At 43.5% G+C, this 19,986-nt stretch overlaps 1 protein-coding gene and 1 long non-coding RNA gene across 2 annotated transcripts; both read right to left on the bottom strand.

Moving 5' to 3' along the window:
• Positions 1 to 6,375: 6,375 nt before the first annotated feature.
• LOC138243003 (uncharacterized) lies at positions 6,376 to 7,531 on the bottom strand. Its single transcript, XR_011191871.1, has 3 exons — positions 7,444 to 7,531; positions 7,143 to 7,214; positions 6,376 to 6,489 (listed from the first exon to the last, which is right to left on the bottom strand). It is a non-coding gene; the product is annotated as an uncharacterized lncRNA (long non-coding RNA).
• A 3,172-nt stretch (positions 7,532 to 10,703) lies between these two features.
• LOC138242644 (scavenger receptor cysteine-rich type 1 protein M130-like) lies at positions 10,704 to 15,885 on the bottom strand. The gene is made up of 6 exons (XM_069198195.1): positions 15,546 to 15,885; positions 13,807 to 14,112; positions 13,056 to 13,199; positions 12,274 to 12,312; positions 11,668 to 11,982; positions 10,704 to 11,101 (listed from the first exon to the last, which is right to left on the bottom strand). Exons 1-6 carry the CDS (start codon positions 15,883 to 15,885, stop codon positions 10,704 to 10,706), a joined length of 1,542 nt encoding a protein of 513 aa, XP_069054296.1.
• Positions 15,886 to 19,986: the final 4,101 nt, after the last annotated feature.

Genomic DNA, 19,986 nt, shown 5'->3' with positions numbered 1-19,986 from the left:
AGGCCCTTGCGGTACCGTGGGTTGTAGACCCAGATGAGGTCCCCAGGTCTAAGAGGGGTCCCCCTGCAGTGCAGATCATATTATCGATTCTGCTGTACCCCCGCCTGAGTCAGGCTGCTTCGAGCGAAGCTGTGTACTTGCAGCATCCACTGCTGCAGGTCCCGCTCATTATCCGTCCCTGCTGGCTGTACCAGCACTTCTCCCAGCGGCCAAATCCACCGGGGTGCGCAGTTCCTGGCCGCGGCACCACAAACTGCCACCTTAACTCGCCGCTGGAGGGCACCCGCCAGCCCCGGCGCAGCACCCCCTCCCTCACCTCCAAGGCCTCCCACAGTGCGCACAGTGCTGAGACAGAGCGCCTTCACGGACTTGGTGTCCTTTCAGCTCCACCTTCCAGCGCAGCACCTGCCCAATGTCTGGGTTCAGGGACGTGGCTGTGGGAGGCCTCCTCACGCTTCTCCCACTGGGCGCAATAGCGGCAGTCCGCTGCCTCGCACTTTCCTTTTAACCTGCAACTCCCTCGTTTCGTCTGAAGTACACGTATATGGCATCTTTGCATCAGATTTCACCACGAAAAGATCAAACAGTGTCGGCAGAGGATAAGGAAATCTCCTGGGCCCTATGGGGATTAAACCAGCAACCCTGGCATTAGTGGAACCACACTAACCAACTGAGCTAACCAGCAGCAGGGCTGGTAGTGCTCTCTGTGCAGCATAAAAGTTGAATTTAGAGATGTTTTTTTTTTGTTTTCTAATCTGAATTCCACAAAAAATGGACAAAAAAGGTCCAAGTCACCGATTTGCAAGTCATCTTGGAAGAGGACTGTGCAGCATATTAGGTATTTAGAGCATTTTTTACTAAGAATTGAAACCCTTGCACTTGTGTGTTGCTTCCCCGTGAAGTGACTGGAGAAAAAAAAGAAGAAAACCGACACTTAACTGGTGCTGTTAGGTCAGTGTGTGTGCGTTTAAAAATAGTGTCTTTAACTTCCACACTGGTGGGAATATAGTGGAGAGATGCAGATTGAAGTGGGAAAGATTTGTGTGATGTAGCGGCGAGATTCTTTACTGGAAACTGGAAACTGAACTGCTGTTGTTTGGTTTTGGTGCTGAAAACATCTGTAACACAGTAACGGGACTGAAAACACCTTGTTCAAACAAAATAACTATCAGTATTTTAGAACTCATGCCATTTAAGGATATTTCATTACCATTGTGTTTATATGTTATATATTGTATTATGTTAATAATTGCTCTTTCCGTTCCCCAAAGCAGCCAGCATAATATTTCCAGCAGACAAAAGCTTAAACGCATTCATAAAGGTCCAGAGTGAAAGCTTATATAATATTGTTTTACACAATCTCCTAGTGTTTTGCAAAGTTTGTTTATTTATAGGTGGCACAGTGGTTAACATTGCTACCACTCAGGTCTGTAGCCCTTTGTTAAATTCCTGGCAGGTTGTCTCATGTTGTGCCTGATTTTGTCTACAGTGTTTTTTTGTCCTTTGTGTGGATCAACTTATACAAATAAGTTGATAACAAACATTTAAAATTTCCTCCTCCTCTGTGGTTGATATTATCATTGTGCTGATGAAGTGGTCAAAGACTCTACTTTTAATATCTTTTAGCAATCATTATGCTAAAAAATAAAAACCCTGTGCTCAGGTTGATGATATAATCACACTGTTGCAGGAAGTCCTTATTGAAAATGTTACAACAACGCAAGTCCTTATACTCAAAAAGTAGATGGGCGGGCAAAAGTCAAAAACCAGGCTGGAACACTACAATTGAGACAACAAATCCACATCGCAAAGGCACAAATGAGGTCAGAAACAAGTGAGAGTCCAGGAAGCAATGATGAGTTCAAACCGAAAGAAGAAGAGTACAGGCACTAGGAAGCTCCAAAGAGAATCCGAATTAGTGAGGGATGGTGAGGGAAAAGAGGAGGGTTAAAGTAGTGACGGGAGTGAAAGGCGATAGGAATATTAGTTGCGGCGTGAGCGTCTGTTTAAGTGGGTGTGTGTGGGAATGTGAAGGCGTTTGTTAGAGCGGGTTAATGCGTGACCGTGTGAGTGCGTGCGGAATTCGTAACAAAATCATACTTTAGAAATTACATGCAGATAACAAAAATGGTTTTAAAAACTTTATTGCAGAGCAAAATTTTAATAACAATCAAATCAGTTACAATCAAAAGTGGTACATTCAGAATTATACATCAATTAATGTTTTTTTTCTAATTTCTGAAACATCAAATTATAAAAAAGAAGAAAGACTGAGCAGAATGGGATGTTCAAGCCTCCGTTTTGTAAAACACAAGCTGTAGACACAGACACTGAGGACTGTATGGAAACAGTGGAGTGAAGTGGACTCAGGACACAGACAGTGTCAGTGTGGAAACAGTGGAGTGAAGTGGACTCAGGACACAGACAGTGTCAGTGTGGAAACAGTGGAGTGAAGTGGACTCAGGTCACAGTGTCAGTGTGGAAACAGTGGAGTGAAGTGGACTCAAGACACAGACAGTGTCAGTGTGGAAACAGTGGAGTGAAGTGGACTCAGTTCACAGACAGTGTCGGTGTGGAAACAGTGGAGTGAAGTGGACTCAGGTCACAGTGTCAGTGTGGAAACAGTGGAGTGAAGTGGACTCAGGTCACAGTGTCAGTGTGGAAACAGTGGAGTGAAGTGGACTCAGGTCACAGTGTCAGTGTGGAAACAGTGGAGTGAAGTGGACTCAGGTCACAGAGAGTGTCAGTGTGGAAACAGTGGAGTGAAGTGGACTCAGGTCACAGAGAGTGTCAGTGTGGAAACAGTGGAGTGAAGTGGACTCAGGACACAGACAGTGTCAGTGTGGAAACAGTGGAGTGAAGTGGACTCAGGTCACAGTGTCAGTGTGGAAACAGTGGAGTGAAGTGGACTCAGGTCACAGAGAGTGTCAGTGTGGAAACAGTGGAGTGAAGTGGACTCAGGTCACAGAGAGTGTCAGTGTGGAAACAGTGGAGTGAAGTGGACTCAGGACACAGACAGTGTCAGTGTGGAAACAGTGGAGTGAAGTGGACTCAGGTCACAGTGTCAGTGTGGAAACAGTGGAGTGAAGTGGACTCAAGACACAGACAGTGTCAGTGTGGAAACAGTGGAGTGAAGTGGACTCAGTTCACAGACAGTGTCGGTGTGGAAACAGTGGAGTGAAGTGGACTCAGGTCACAGTGTCAGTGTGGAAACAGTGGAGTGAAGTGGACTCAGGTCACAGTGTCAGTGTGGAAACAGTGGAGTGAAGTGGACTCAGGTCACAGTGTCAGTGTGGAAACAGTGGAGTGAAGTGGACTCAGGTCACAGAGAGTGTCAGTGTGGAAACAGTGGAGTGAAGTGGACTCAGGTCACAGAGAGTGTCAGTGTGGAAACAGTGGAGTGAAGTGGACTCAGGACACAGACAGTGTCAGTGTGGAAACAGTGGAGTGAAGTGGACTCAGGTCACAGTGTCAGTGTGGAAACAGTGGAGTGAAGTGGACTCAGGACACAGACAGTGTCAGTGTGGAAACAGTGGAGTGAAGTGGACTCAGGTCACAGTGTCAGTGTGGAAACAGTGGAGTGAAGTGGACTCAGGACACAGACAGTGTCGGTGTGGAAACAGTGGAGTGAAGTGGACTCAGGTCACAGTGTCAGTGTGGAAACAGTGGAGTGAAGTGGACTCAGGACACAGACAGTGTCAGTGTGGAAACAGTGGAGTGAAGTGGACTCAGGACACAGACAGTGTCAGTGTAGAAACAGTGGAGTGAAGTGGACTCAGGTCACAGTGTCAGTGTGGAAACAGTGGAGTGAAGTGGACTCAGGTCACAGACAATGTCAGACAGTCTCAGTGCTAAGAGCAGGTCTAAGACTGTGTGACTCTGTTGGTGAAGCTCTTCTGTGTCTAGACCTTTAGGAGGAGCTTCTCCCAGACAGCCCTATCAGTCTCACAGCACCCATCTTCTCCCTGAAACTCGTCCCCAACATCATCGTAGTTAGTACTGTCAGGGGCTCCTTCTTCAGAGGGCAGTGTGTGCAGGACCCTGTCCACTCCAGGGCCAGTGTGGGTGACACCTGACCGAGAGACACAGATATTTTAGTTGATATAGAGTCATCCCTGCCCATCAGATGTCTTCTGCCTGTCCCCGCTGAAGAGATAAAGCTGCTGAATACAGAATATGACCTACAGTTACATTTCTCTCTTTGTGAACCTGGATGCTACAAAATGAATGGCAATCTATCTCCCTGTTCTAAAAATGCTCCCACTGGCCAGGAGAGGCTGTTTTTAGCCAAGGGAATCTCAGAACAATTAAAGTTTCTAGAAACAACTAAAGTGAACTGAGGTAAACATTATGGTTGCTTTGATCACTGAATCACACATCCCTACATCTTAGCATACATCTCCTTACTTTGAAGGCCCTGAGAATTGGAAATGTTGACAATAGCCAGGCGTATCTAGATTTTTTAAAACACTTCCATAGTCACAATAGTATAGTGAATGGATGTTTTAAGTTGTTGTAATAATCAGAGATTGTAACAGTACATTGTGAGAGTATTTGCTGATTTTATGAACCAATCTAAATAAACAATATACAATTTATTGATAGAAGCATGACATGATCTGCAGTGATACAAATGGCTGGTAGTGGAGTAATGGTTGGAGTAAACAGAATAGTTGTTACAATACTGTAGTCAAAAGCCTTGAAGTAAGTTAGTGATTTTCCATATAAAATTAGGAAGAATTTATGATTTAGTGCAAATGTGACTTATGCTCATGAAGTACTAATTCTCTAAATACAGTGAGGAAATACTTTGACAGTATTTTCTGGATTTATTATTTCTCCCTGCAGTCAGAAAACACAATTCCTGATCTTGGGGATTCTGAAGCTTTGTTCTGCCCAGATCTCACTCTCTCAGAATTGATTGGCTGCTGATCAAATTAAATCATCTGATTGGCTGGATGTGACAGTAGGTGGGTTTCAATGAGACTCTGATCTATGAGATCTAACCTTGTAGCAGTGCAGTCTCTCAGCCTGTATTGCCTAATATTGATCGGGACAGAGCAGAGTGAAGCCACTGTTACTGCAAAATGCCTGAAGCCCCCTTGTCTTGGATGAGAGTGGCACAGAGATGGATTACTGGGGGTTATCTTCCCATCCCTGAACTACCTCACCCACACTGGCTGTAACCCCATTTACCTAAAGTGATGTCTCCCTCACTGTCCCCCACACCATTGTATTCAAAGGGACTCTCATCAGAGAGGAGTCTCATTGTGAAATGAAGAGCAGGTCAGTAATGGCTCTGTCATTCTGACACAGACTGGCCTGTAAAAGAGCTCTTCTCTTCTGGTTAGTGTTTATTTGCTGGTGTGAAATTAGGTTGAAACTAATTTCTAATGACAAAGGTTAGTGCAGGCTGGTACAGGGCGTACTCATAAGTCTTATTTATAACTCATCTGACACAGTGTCTGGGCTCTGGGGCACAGTTACAGCATCATCGTAGTGCTCTGGAGCCTCTTCTTTAACAGAGGACATCAGCTCTCCTGAACCACACAGAGACAGTTTTACTGTTACATATCAAATTTAAAATACAGGAGACCAGGGAACATGATTATATAATACATTTCAAATTAACTCTATTTTGTTTAAATTAAAATGGTGAATGACAACAGAGTAACTTGTATCAGAACAGAGAGCAATGGTGTGAATCATTGTTAAATATCTGAAGAGAAGCCGGACAATGGCAGCAGAATAACCCAGAGAATAATCCAGACTCAGTGTGATGTTCTGTGCAGTGCACAGAGAGAGTAAAGAGAGTCAGAATCACTGGGATTGGTGCAGGATTTCTCTGTAGGATTGGACTGAAATAACTAACCTGACAAAGCATCTGGGCTCTGAGGTGCAGTTACAGCATCATCATAATACCCTCGGGCCTCTTCTTTCGCAGAGGACATCAGCTCTCCTAAAGCACACAGAGCACAGCTTCACTGTCACACAGCAGAACACATCTCATCTAGAGCACAGGACTCCTGGAGCTCCTCAGATTACACCGATTAACTGAACATCACACTAGAACTAAAATTCCAGACTAAATACAGGAGATCAGGGAACCTGATCTCTAATCCTATTCACTTCCATAATAAATATAAAACTATTCCTATATTTTGACTTATTTTGGCAGAGTGAGATGTGAAACCTATAAATACTGAAGAGGAGCTGGACACTGGCAGCACAGTGACCCAGACTGATAGTGCAGAGCTGAGAGCATAGAGTCAGTTTAATGTGACTGTTGCTGAGTAACTGAAAACCCAGTATTCAGAGTCTGAGATAAAAGAGAGAGTAGAGAATCAGACTCACTGGGATTGGTGCAGGGTTTCTCTTTGGGACTGGGCTGAAATAACCAACCTGACAAAGCGTCTGGACTCTGAGGTACAGTTACAGCATCATCATAGTGCTTTGGGATCTCTTCTTTCAGAGAGGTTATTGAGTCTCCTGAACCACACAGAGACACAGGAAATGTACACTTCAGAACTCTGACTTACTTCACCACAGTGTTGCAATCACTTTTAACATTAATAACACACTGATGTTCATATGAACTGCAAAGTAAGTAAAATGTTTTCCATGTAGTTATAGAAAAGTGCAATTCTAAATGCTTTGTGAGATACAATTATTGCAAAACTCTAGGGTGAGTCTTATAAACAGCCATCAAGAGAATCTTTAATAATTAAGTCAGGATCTTGGTGTTAATATCTCATCTGAAAGGCAGTTTCTATCGCCTTCAGTTTCCCAATCATCATACTGGGACAACAATCCTGAATTCTGCTCCTGAGGGAAATGGTAACTGTTGCATCAACACTAGTTAGAGCTGCATCCTAACTATTCCTTAAAGGTATCCTCTCCCTCTACTGATAAAGTCTAGTTTTGTTTTGTCTTAGCCTCTTTGATCTGTTAAGATCAGACCAGCATTAGGCAACACTGAAGAGCAGAGTTAATAAGGTGTCAAACAACGGAGGTTATATTTGTCAGATTCAGGATTTTCTACACAAGTTCTCTAGATTTCAGCCTGGTTTGGGATGAGAGTGAGTTCTGTACTGCAGATGCCCCACTCACACACTGAGCCCCCTGACTCCATCTCCCCTCACCTGGTACTGGGTCTCCCTCACTGTTCTCTACATCATTGTGTCCAGAGGGCAGCTCATCGGAGAGGAATCTCCCTGTGAACAGGAGGACAGATCAGTAATACCTGCAGCCTCACTGTCCTCTACTGTGTGAGAAGCCAGAGTGTGAAAAGTAACACAGAGTTTGTTTACTCATGTTGACATACCTCTTGAGAAAGAAAACTACTATCTGAAACCAGTGTGGTGAGATATTCTACAAGTGTAAGTCTTCAGATCCTCCTCAGAGGGTGAAGACCAATCACATCTGAAGACTCTCTCCACTCACCTCTCCTGGAAGTGTTGTAGGTTCCCTCTCTGGCCAGTTTGAACTCTATTTGTTCGTAGACAGCATCATGATAGGGGGTGTGTGCTCCCTTAGATAGGGCTGTGTTAGGAAACAAACACTCAGGGTTAACATGCAGAGAGGGGAATATAAGGTATTCAATTCTGTGCTAAATCTTTTCTTGGGCATCTGTGCACATAAATATTATAATTCTACACATCTGCACATTTATGTAGATCTTGATCTTAGATCTTCCACATATCAGATTAGTAATAAGATTAAGACACAGAAGATCATTTTCTTATCTGTGTCCCTCTCCCTCAGGCAGCACTTAATCTTAAATCATATTCCCTCCTGGGAAAAACTAAGGTTGCTGCTGGAAGAGGTGTTAGTGGGGCCAGCAGGGGGTGCTCACCCTGCGGCTCATGTGGGTCCTAATGCCCCAGTGTAGTGACGGGGACACTATACTGTAAACAGGCGCCGTCCTTCGGATGAGACGTAAAACTGAGGTCCTGACTCTCTGTGGTCATTAAAAATCCCAGGGCGTTTCTCGAAAAGAGTAGGGGTGTAACCTCGGCATCCTGGCCACATTTCCCATTGGCCCTTATCAATCATGGCCTCCTAACAATTCCCCTCTATGAATTGGCTTCATCCCTCTGCTCTCCTCCCCACTGATAGCTGGTGTGTGGGGAGCGTTCTGGCGCACTATGGCTGCCGTCGCATCATCCAGGTGGATGCTGCACATTGGTGGTGGTGGAGGGGAGTCCCCATTACCTGTAAAGCGCTTTGAGTGGAGTGTCCAGAAAAGCGCTATATAAGTGTAAGCAATTATTATTATTATTATTTTTATTATCAGTTTCATGAGAGTGAGAGTAGTGACCACCAGAGGTTACTAGTTCCCTCCCTACCTTTCCTCAGCTTCCTGTTGTGGATCAGCTGCCACACTAACAGGGCCAACACCACAAAAAGCAGAGCCCCCAGTGGCAGGAGGACCGGGAGCGAGACGGAGAGGCCTCCCAGCGGCTGTGTCTGGGCTGTTGTCCTGGTGCTGCCTGAGGGAGAGGGACAAAGATAAGAAAATTATATTCTGTGTCTTAATCTTCAATCTCAGTACTGATCTCATCTAGACAGAGATTAGAAACTGGGTATTTACCTGTTTTCTCTGAAGATGTGCTGGTGGAAGTAGGAAGAGCTATAATAAAAGATAAAATGGTTTTTGATGAGAAGATTCACAACAATTCTTCTGTGTTTCTTGACAAAAATTAAACAGAGAGGCCACAGTTTATAGAGAGAGCAGTTCTTCTGAAAATTATGCAATCTGCCAGCAGCATCGTTTAGACAAACTGTAAAGTCTTTTATTCCCTTCTGTCAACTGCATTACCTGTTGTCACTGGATGGCTTTGAGATCCCCAACCTGAAAAAAAAGAAAAGGGATGGGTCAAGATTCAGAGAGCATGAAAGAGAGATGATGAGCCAAGACAAACACACACTGCACTAATATAGAGTATTTAATGGCCATAAGGGCTCATACTAATTGTTTTTCTAATAGGCAGAATTTGTATTTGCCTCTTCATTATTATTTACGTCTGTATTCCTGTACTTAGAGCAGCCCAGAATACCCTGGGACCTCCAGCAGCTCCCACTCACCTGTACAAGTGACCCCAGAGTCCTCCTTGTGCAGACAGTCGCTCTGTCCTAGGGGAGGGTGCCAACAGTCCCACAAGTGGAGCTCACTGCCCCTGCAGTTAACCTCGTCCAGCCAGATGGTGCTGTTCCCTGGTCTGAATGATCCGTTTCCCACTGCGCTCACTGCATCTCCACAGCCCAGCTGTCTGCAGACCACCTGGGCATCCTGTAGGTCCCAGGAGTCGTCACAGACTGTTCCCCAGGAGCCATTGTGATAAACCTCCACCCTCCCAGAGCAGGCACCTCCTCCTCCAACCAGCCTGAGGGGCCAGTGGTCTAGAGAAGAAAACAAAAATGATTAACAGACACAGAGATACAAACCCAACCAGCCTGAGGTGCTAGTAGTCTAGGGAACTAAATAAAACTGATTAACAGACACAGAGACAAACTCCACCAGCCAGTCTATGTTCCTCCTTCCTGGTTTGACACATTTAATAAACATCAAAACAAATACAGCTAGTCTACTGTCTAATTCAGTGCACTGACTGTATTTGTTATTTGTGAAACACAATTTAAGAATTTATTTATTTTATCAAAATACAGACACATTTTGTAAACTCACTTGAACATGTTTCCTGGCCTGAGGCTGTGGAACAGGATTTAAAACTCCGGGACACAGCCTTCTTCTCTTCATCTAAAAGAAGGAAAACCCTGTTAATTTAAGATTAATAACTTTTATACTGGACATTATGACATTAATGAGTATCATGTCAGAATGTGTTAGCTGCAAGTATGAGTACTCGTGCAGTCATTATGTCTTCTTTTTTCTTTCGTATTAGATATTTATTTACTTTAATTTTTAATTTTTGGATTGTGTATATAACAAATATTGATTGCAACTTGAAAATGTTGTGACTGCTAGCTGTAAAGCTACAAAATATGGAAACTGTGCGAATGTCTGAATACATTTGTAAGGCACTTGCATGCATACCACTTGGTAAACCGCTGGATTTAATGTTTCACACACTCTGGGATTAGGGATTAGAAACACTAAAATCTATTCAGGGATCTGATAAAACTAAAATTCATCACTTTTGATAAGTGACAGCTCACCTTATTTCATAATTAGCAGATTGTTCAGTCTCAGAATTGGTAAATACTGTAATCAGTAATGGGCAAGGCTAAACAGATATTGTGTAACTCAAGATAAACACCACACATACAGAACATTATTTGCTAGGGATAAGCAATATGAAATCACTTTTACACTTTTACAACTATTGCTCTTTGGCAATCGCTACCTGTTGTATACAGATCGAACATCAATGATCGAACATTCTCTTCAATGAAGACATTTAAAATTCCTTTGAAACTCAAAATATTTCATTTGTTTTTTTCTTTGATAATAATGACAAGCATGTTAGTCTCAAACATCATTTTTAGATTGTAATAAAAGCCACTAGGAACAGTTTTTGTGAAACTAATCAATTGTCGATGTGATTATGTGTTCCTCCCTGTTTTGTGCAGATTTATGTCAAATTAGCTTCTGGGCCATCCCATCATAATCCTAACCTTCACAATGTTACTGTCCACAACAGACTGTGGTCAAATACAGCAAACACTGGGCTGTCTGTAGTCTAGTCATGATCTCCTTCCCCTTCACCCTCTCCTTCATACACACACACATCCAGCCCCTGACGACCCTCTGACAGGTGGAAGAGGGAGTCCTTACCTGAGCAGGTGATCAGAGCCACTTTAGAGTCTGTGCACTGGGTATGATTCCAGGCTGAGGAGGGGCAGTGCCACAGCGTGGAGTCGTGAGGGCGGCATTTAAATTCATCAAGCCAGTAAGGAGCGGAGTCCCGTCTGGGGGCTGAATCGATGAAATGCCCACTCTTCCCACAGTTTAGCTCCTGACAGATTAGACTCACTGTGTCCTCACTCATGCTATTTGAGCACACGTTGCCCCAGGTGCCATTGTAGAAAACCTCCAACTGACCAGAACAGCCCTCGGCCAGTCGCAGCTCCTTGAACTCTGGGGACACACAAGTGGACAGACTGAGAGAACCCTGCTCTGAACTGATACAGACTTTCTAGATTAATCACCTCAGATAGAAACAGTGTGTCTGCTAACTACTGTGACATTAGATTATCATGATCTTTTTTCCCCAAATCATATTAATGTAATAGAATGGAATGTTGTTTTTCAGTAAAAAACAATGCAATGGTGACATTTTTTTAAATTAGTGCCAACATCAGTTTGTACATTTTCTGTTAATTACAATCCAAATTGAGAATCTTTTATTTTTTATTTTAAGACTTGCATCATCCAGGTAGATGCTGTACATTGGTGATGGTGGAGGGGAGTCCCCATTACCCGTAAAGCGCTTTGAGTGGAGTGTCCAGAAAAACGCGATGTAATTGTAATCTGTAAGCAATTATTATTATTAATTATTATTAAGCACTCTATTACAATTACAATACTATTTGTTTTCACATTACTGTCCCTGTTCTTGTCTTGAACTGGGGATACTGTACTTGCTCCTGGCAGTGAACAAGCTGTTGTATGAACACAGTCCTGGTGTGACTGGAGACCTGTACCTGAACACACCACTCCCACGTCCTCCTTGTGTCCACAGTCATGCTGTCCCCACCCTGCTGAGGGACACTCCCACAGAGACGACTCATTCCCCAGACAGCCCACCTCGTCCAGCCAGATGGGTCCAGTTCCCTGGCTAAAGGAGGCCGGCACTGGGGCACTGAGGGTCGTCCCACATTGGAGCTGCCTGCACACCACCTGAGAGTCTGCCAGGTCCCAGGAGTCATCGCAGACTGTCCCCCAGGATCCATTGTGATAAACCTCTAGCCTCCCAGCACAGTCACTTCCTCCTCCAACTAGCCTGAGGGAGTGCTGGTCTAGGAGCAGAGAGTCAGAGGTCAGTGCAGTAGATCTAAGAGATCACTATGACCTCTAGTGGGAGATAATTTGCTGAACATCACCTAAGGGGCACCAGATGCAGTGCAAGTAGCTTTTACGTCCTGCTGTCTCACAGAACCTGACTGTGTGTGTTAGAGAGATTGAGTGGGACAGTGTTGAAAACCTCCACACACACCTGCTGCCTCACACAACCACAGTCTGAGATGAGTAACAGAGATGCCAACACACACTGAGAGCCCTTGAGATACAGAACAAGGACCAGTTCATACCTGGTGTTACTGAGGAAGGAACAGAGGAAGATGGGATACCTATCAAACACACAGAGAGAGAAAGCGGAGTGTGAGCTGTGTGTGAGAGGAGCAATTTAACACCAGCGATGAAACTACAATTAAAACAGCACTGACTAATGACAAAATCATTCTCACTTTACCATTTCCAAGTGAATCGTTGCTACTTTTGGATTCTGTAAAAGAGAAGAAAGGAGCTCATTAATGTCCACAGGATTGATCTTTCACCAGTGGAGTGTCAGTTGTGTGTGTGTCACAAATTCTCACTTTCTCTGTTGTGCAGTACCCTCCTTACGTACGCTCTGGGTTACTTAATGGATTAATTGCAGATATCAGGCAATTACATTTAATATCATATATATATATAATTTAATTACAGTATACTGAGTTCCAGGACATTCTTTCATCGGTGATCTGAATAACAAATATACATGTGATTTTTACTGTATTTTTAGTGAAAATACACTGAAATGCATTAACAAATAACATTTGGGCATCTGGCTGTATGTAACAGAGCAGTTATTTGGTCAATCGTGAAGACAGTGTGCTGCTGTGTGTAAACACATGATTTTTAAACACATGATTCTCACCAGAGCAGATGACCCCTGCATCCTGTCCATGAGAGCACCCTGCTCTCCCCCATGAAGAGACAGTGCAGTGTGAGAGACGGCTCTCGTTCCCCCTGCACTCAAACACATCAGCTCTTACTGGTCCACTGCCCTGTCCAAACCAGGCCTGTCCTGGAGCTGCTACAGCCTCCCCACAGCCCAGCTGCTGGCAGAGAACAGTGGCATCTCTCAGGTCCCAGTACAGGTCACACACTGTCCCCCAGTCCTTGAAGAGCCACTGTAACTCCACTCGGCCAGAGCAGGAGTCAGAGCCGTTCACCAGCCTGAACTCTGTGTATCCTGCACACCGGACAAAGGGAGAGAGAGCAGACACAGTGTCATGACACAAAAAAATCCTGCAACATCTAGCAGTTATCCACAACTCTGCCTTCAAGTATACAGTAAACCCTCAACATAATACCACAGATGAATGGAACTCTAGAGCTCTTCACTGATTAAATCCACAGTACTGACTCAGACAGAGTTATACTAACACTGATGAATGAGGCTTATTCAACTCTTTACTAATTAAAAAGCTGTGTGAATTCAAGGGCAGAACAGAGCAGGTCTAAGTTATTTCTGTTTTTCTTTTAAAGAACAAATCTAAACCATTTTACATATAATTACCATTAGTCAGCCTTCATTTTACACTTCAAGAAAAAAAACTGGATGAGACACTCAGAGCCACTGTATCAAAAGACACAGGGCTGCTGCCCCTGCTGTATTGGCATTGAGTCAAGGGAGGGGTTATAGAGCAAAGATTACTGGAAAGGACATGCTTCAGATTTATGTTGCAGTGAGCAGGTGACTGGCAGGAGTTGAGTGTTGTCTGTCTTTCCTAAACTTCTCTTATTTCAATTAGGAACTACATTAAAAAAATAAAAGGAATCAATTATCCTGCTCTTACCAAAACATACCAGTCCCACGTTGTTCTCAAGAGGGCAGTTCTGTGATTTTGTGGATGACTTTGGACAGGAGAAAACCTGAGATTCGTTGCCCTGGCACTGGAATTCCTCTGTCCAGACCTGTCCCCCCCCTTTCCCGAAATGACCCCCCTTCAGCATCTGTGAGGGAATCCCACAGCCCAGCTGTCGACAGACAACTTCTGCGTCCTGCCAGTCAAAGTCAGAGTCACACACTGAGCCCCAGGTCTCTCCGTGCTGCACTTCCACTCTTCCAGAGCAGAGATTACTGCCTCCAACCAGTCTGACCCCTCGATGAGCTGGAATATCAGAACAATAACAGAGATCACTGTCCCTGACCAGTATGACCCCTTACACACACTAGAAAAGACCAGGACTGTCACAGCCTGGCACTACTGGAGCAGGACTGTCTGACCTGGACATTAACAGACAATGTGGACATGACCGGGAATGTGTTTCTTCACATGAAAGCAGATCTCAGTGAAAGACTCACAGTAATTTAATTCAGCGCTATTTACACACACCTGGGTCTAGCAGCCAGCTCCTGGCTATAGTGCATTGCAAGAAAATTCAGGAACATCGGATCTCCATAGAGGCCTTTAAAGGATCTTAAAGTGCCAATCTTTAAACATTAATTAACATTAACATTACGTTCAACCCAACCTATTTTCCAATTTGACAGAGGAAGTAAGAGGTTAGACGTAAAATCTTCAATAGAAAAATAATTGAACAACTGGACTGAGCCAACAGAACATGATCTTGTTCATTTCTATTTATATACAATTCAGTATTGAGAGCTCATTGCACAAATCAATGCTGTGCTCATTTGTATCAGACTGACAGTTACTCAATCACCAAGAGTCTGTCCCTGGGCCAGCTGATACAGCACCTGAACACACAACACACTGCAGCACCAAGCTCTAGAACACAGAGTCCAAAATATCATGAAAACACATTAAAACACACCTTAAACTGACCAGATCACTGACACTGGCACTGAAAAACCATTAAAACACACCTGATATTGACCAGATCCACTGACACCTGGAGAGAAGGCAAATCACCCCACAGCACACCAGAACCCCAGCATACTCTTGCCTCTCCAGTATTAAAACAGTAAGGGCAGACAGAGAACTAAATATAGACTCACTGACCACACTCTGGCTGTTTAAACTGACCGACACCCAATGTCCAGGACAGACAAGGTGAACTACAGGCTCAGAATGACAGACAGAGACACTTCCAGTTATCCTGCTGTACAAACACATGTATGAGAAAGGAGAGTTTTCCCAAACTGAAGAGTCATGTGCTGAATTTACACTTTGTCCTTCATATACTGTAGTTATAGAATATAATTATCAGTAAATTATATCTTATGTAAGACATATATGTATTGCTTATATTTATAAATACTATATGATTTGTGTTTTATAGGATTTATTTTTATGTTTATTAAGAATATTCCTTGCTAATAGTAAACAGTGAGAGAGAGGGAGGAATAACTGAAAGGAAAAAGTAAGTGAGAGGTGATTGATAATTTATATGGTTTGGATTTATAAATAAAGGCACACAGTGACAGTGTGGAGTGTTCTCAGTGAGCAAGTCTCAGCAGGACAGGAGCAGTGAGAATGGAAGGATGGACCGATGGATCATGATGACAGACTCTAGATCAGTGAAGGAGTTTTAATTGTCCTCAGTGCTGGAGACAGTCTGTATCTCCTACCTGAACAGATCACTCCAGCATCAGATTTATGAGAAGGGGCATAGTGTTTCACTTCAGTGGTTCTGCAGTGCCTCAGCGCAGACTCTGAACCTCTGCAGGAGACCAAGCCCAGCAGGACTGATCCAGACCCTGGTCCGAAGTGAGATCCTCCTGGTGCTGAAATAGCAGATCCACAACCTAGCTGTCTGCACACCACTGTAGCATCATCCAGATCCCAGATAATACTGCGAACTGCCCCCCACTCTCCTTTATAATGAATCTCAACTGTCCCCTCACAGGGACTGGCACCATTAACAAGCCTCACATCAGCACTGCCTGTGGAGAGAGAGAAAAATACCATGTGTACAGGATATTTTGTATATTTATACTGCACATACTCAAAATATGTCAGACATTAAAATTTTCTTTAACCTGTTTGACTGGATTGCTAGTCCATCTTCCTGTGAACTAAAAACTGGGGACACACAGAAGGTGGAACACAGAAAGTCTAATATCATTTCAGACTCACAATATGTGTGAGATAGTAGATAATCTACTAGCACAGTGACTATAGGAGGGGAGAGATTCTGGAGAGTCTAGCAGCACAGTGACTGTGTCACATAACACCAGGCTACGGGAGGTAGGACCCTGTGCGTGGCAATTCAGGTATCTGTGGTTCAGTGCTGAAATGAGGGACGAAGACATGGTCTTGGGCAAAAGCTAGGAGGTCAAAAAGCCTGGAAGGTTCCGAGAACCAAAGGTACAAAAACAGGAGGTGAAGTCATAGTCGAGGACAAAAGGGTCAAAAGCCAGGAAGGTTCCGGGAAGAATTGCCGGGAGAGTAGAAATCACAAGACTAGGACTGGGAATATACAAGTACGGAGCTCAGGGAGGAGACCTCAATCGTAAGCGAGGAAAAGAAGACAAGTGTGGGTTTAAGTAGTGCTGAGTTAATTGGTGCGTGGGCGTTTAGGGAGAGTAGAGCTCGTGGAAATGTGGGAGCACTTGCATGCCTGCGTGCGATTCGTGACAGACTGTGTGTGAGATACTGGAGAGTCAAGCAGCACAGTGACTATGTGTGAAAGATACTGGAGAGTCTGCCAGTACAGTGACCGTATGTGAGATACTAGAGAGTCTACCAGCACTCTAACTGTGTGTAAGATACAAGCAGAATAATGACTGTGTGTGAGATACTGGAGAGTAAACAGCTTTATGATATGAGTAGTATCTGGGTCAGGTTAGAGATTTAAACACTAACAAGTCACCTTAGTTTGAATAGTGTGCTTTGAATACGAGAGATTCTCAGTAGTAATTCATCTTCAGTGTGCAATATGTAATATTGCTTCCATTATACATCAAAACACATTAACAGGCGTTTTACAGTTATACAGTATTTTCTCTGAAAATATTAAATATATCAATACTTTGCTTTTAGCCTTTACCTGCCAGGATCTTAATACTAAGTTCATACACTGCACATTCCTTACGTACAAATTGTGTTTATTTTTTTCTGCTTATCCACTGTGTTTTGAAGTTGTTTCTGAGTCATTCTGATAAGTAATTATAAATTGAAGCCCTAGAAAATTTAGTAGGATAATATTATAAACCCTTTAGTAAAAGCAATTGTAAAGTTGTGCTGAGTTGTGCTATTTGCCTTCCAAATTACACAACAAGTCAGATGTTTTCTTGATATGTGTTAAATTTAGATTTCAAACTAAATTAATTGTGATTCAGTATATTATATGAAAAATAATATTTAGACTCCTAATAGTCTAAATTTATTATTTTGTAGAATAGGTTTGTTGACTGGATTTTGGAAAGAAGGAGGGTCTTTATAGGAGATGTTTAGGGTTTGAGGTGAATTTTTTTACTTTGTAATTCTTTTTAAAAAGAGGGCAATATGTCAGCTGAAGTTGGAGTGAGAACTGTGATTCTCACTGAAGAGAGGAAAGGATGCCAAAGAAGTCAGCCTGAGACAATCTCTCAAGGAAAGTTTTTACAGAAGGACCTGTGTGTCTCGGTAGAGAAAGTGAATTGTTTAATTCTGCCCACATTTATTTTCACTTTTGTCTGTCTACTCAGCCTGCTTTACTCAGACATCTTGGTTTCAGTCTCCTTCTACCAGATCAGTGCAGCAGGCATCAAAATATATGTATTTAGTTAAACTAATAAAAAAAGATCAAGTAGACCAAATGACTCCTACCTGAGCAAAGCAGGGACACTTCCTGTCCATCACTACAGTTGACTGTCTTTGGAGAACTGCAGTTCACAAGATGAGTCTCATCCCCAGAGCACTGAATACCTGTCAGACACACAGCACTGTCACTGTCCCATACAGAGAGGAGTTATAGACTTGTACTGCAGAGCACGGAATACCTGTCAGACACACAGCACTGTCACTGTCCCATACAGAGAGGAGTTATAGACTTGTACTGCAGAGCACTGAATACCTGTCAGACACACAGCACTGTCACTGTCCCATACAGAGAGGAGTTAAAGACTTGTACTGCAGAGCACGGAATAACTGTCAGACACACAGCACTGTCACTGTCCCATACAGAAAGGAGTTATAGACTTGTACTGCAGAGCACTGAATACCTGTCAGACACACAGCACTGTCACTGTCCCATACAGAGAGGAGTTATAGACTTGTACTGCAGAGCACTGAATACCTGTCAGACACACAGCACTGTCACTGTCCCATACAGAGAGGAGTTATAGACTTGTACTGCAGAGCACTGAATACCTGTCAGACACAGTGCACTGTCACTGTCCCATACAGAGAGGAGTTATAGACTTGTACTACAGAGCACTGAATACCTGTCAGACACACAGCACTGTCGCCTGTCCCATACACAGAGGGGAAATACATTTCCACTACAGATCCACAGCCCAGCTGTCTGCAGACCACAGAGGCCTCTCTGTAGCCCCAAGAGTCCTGGAGGAGTGTCCCCCAGGTCCTGTTGTAGTGAACCTCCACCCGGCCATCACAATGACTCCCTCCTCCTGACAGCCGGACTCCACCATCTAGAGCTGACAGGGATGAATCTAAAAAAACAATAATCATGAGTATTTTCAGACACAGATCAGTAAAGCTAAACAAACTCACAGTGGGGTTATCAGGTATTTTATTTGGTAAAATTAACTTGTTACCCCACAGCTTATTATGTCCGATCATAGTGTTTTAAAAATAGTCATAATATTTTTTTAATATTCTTGCTTGAGACGTTTGCTAGGGTGTGAAATTCTAATATAACACTTACTCTCTCTTCTAATAATGTAATTATTACATATAATAATATATAAATATTCACTGGCTGATGACAACTGTGCACATCTTTTCTTTTCACCCTCCTTCACCTGGAAATAGCAGCTGAGTAGTGTCCTATAGAACAGCATGAATGTGGGTAATGGAAGCTAAATAGAAAGCAGATGTGGATGGATAACGTGGATGAATCTTGGGAACACTGTTGTGCTGGAGCTCTGTGGAGATGAGAGAGGATTATGGGAACAGAGGCCAGAGAGAAAGGTGATCATGGTTGTGCTGTGGACTGTGGGAAAGACAGCTGGGTGAGAGGTGGCAACTGATGTGCTGGAGCTCTTTGGAGGTTAGCCAAGTTTGAAAAGTGATTAATATTTAGTGATTTAGATTGCTTTTACTGGCATTTTGAACAGTTGGTCTGATATGGCTGGCTTGGAGACCAACACCATGTAAATGGATTTGGTTGCTTTACGAGCAAATGGGAGAAATTTGGATTTGACATCCTACTGATCTGTTATTTAAAGGTTTCTTAATTCTGAAAAAGTGAATATGCATTGATTCTTACTAGAACAAATGACTCCAGCATCCTGCCCATGAGAGCAAGCAGCTCTGCCCCATGAAGAGACAGCACACCAGGAGAGATGAGTCTCATTGCCCCAGCACTCAAACACATCAACCCCTCTTGATCCACTGCCTTGTCCAAACCAGGCCTGTCCTGGAACTGCTACAGCCTCCCCACAGCCCAGCTGCTGGCAGAGAACAGTGGCGTCTCTCAGGTCCCAGTACTGGTCACACACTGTCCTGTATTCACCGCGGTACTGCAGCTCCACCCGGCCAGAACAGGAGTCAGGGCCGCCCACCAGCCTGTAGCCACTGTATTCTGCAGACAGGACAGGCGAGTCAGGAGCCAAAGAGCATTAATACTACTCTAGTCTTTATACAAAAGGCAGGGGAGTCAGGAGCTGTACAGTATGAAATGTTATAAAGGTTGATTTTACAGGGGGTAGATTGTACAACAAACGTCTCATACATACGCATAATTATTGAATATTTAACTTCAAAACACAAGACCAATTATCTATTGCACTGTGAGAAATAAAAATGAATCATGAAATGTGGAAATCACATGACCACAAGACCACTGCCTGCTGCAGCTCACTGACTGATCCAAAGAAATTAGTTTTGGGGCTCAATATACAG

Source organism: Lepisosteus oculatus, chromosome 14 (genome assembly GCF_040954835.1).
Source record: "Lepisosteus oculatus isolate fLepOcu1 chromosome 14, fLepOcu1.hap2, whole genome shotgun sequence".
Classification (NCBI taxonomy): domain Eukaryota; kingdom Metazoa; phylum Chordata; class Actinopteri; order Semionotiformes; family Lepisosteidae; genus Lepisosteus; species Lepisosteus oculatus.
The sequence above is the reverse complement of the archived record's forward strand: the minus strand, read 5'-3'. Positions and strand labels throughout refer to the sequence as shown.

What these genes read in the sequence shown, in the direction of transcription:
- LOC138242644 (XM_069198195.1), bottom strand. Translation starts at nt 15,885, where the DNA reads ATGGTATTTTTCTCTCTCTCCACAGGCAGTGCTGATGTGAGGCTTGTT. An exon ending in CGTGGGACTGGTATGTTTTG is followed by an intron (nt 13,200 to 13,806) that starts GTAAGAGCAGGA and finishes TCCGGTGTGCAG; the next exon opens with GATACACAGAGTTCAGGCTG. An exon ending in TCTCTGCCAGCAGCTGGGCT is followed by an intron (nt 12,313 to 13,055) that starts GTGGGGAGGCTG and finishes TGTGTTTGATAG; the next exon opens with GTATCCCATCTTCCTCTGTT.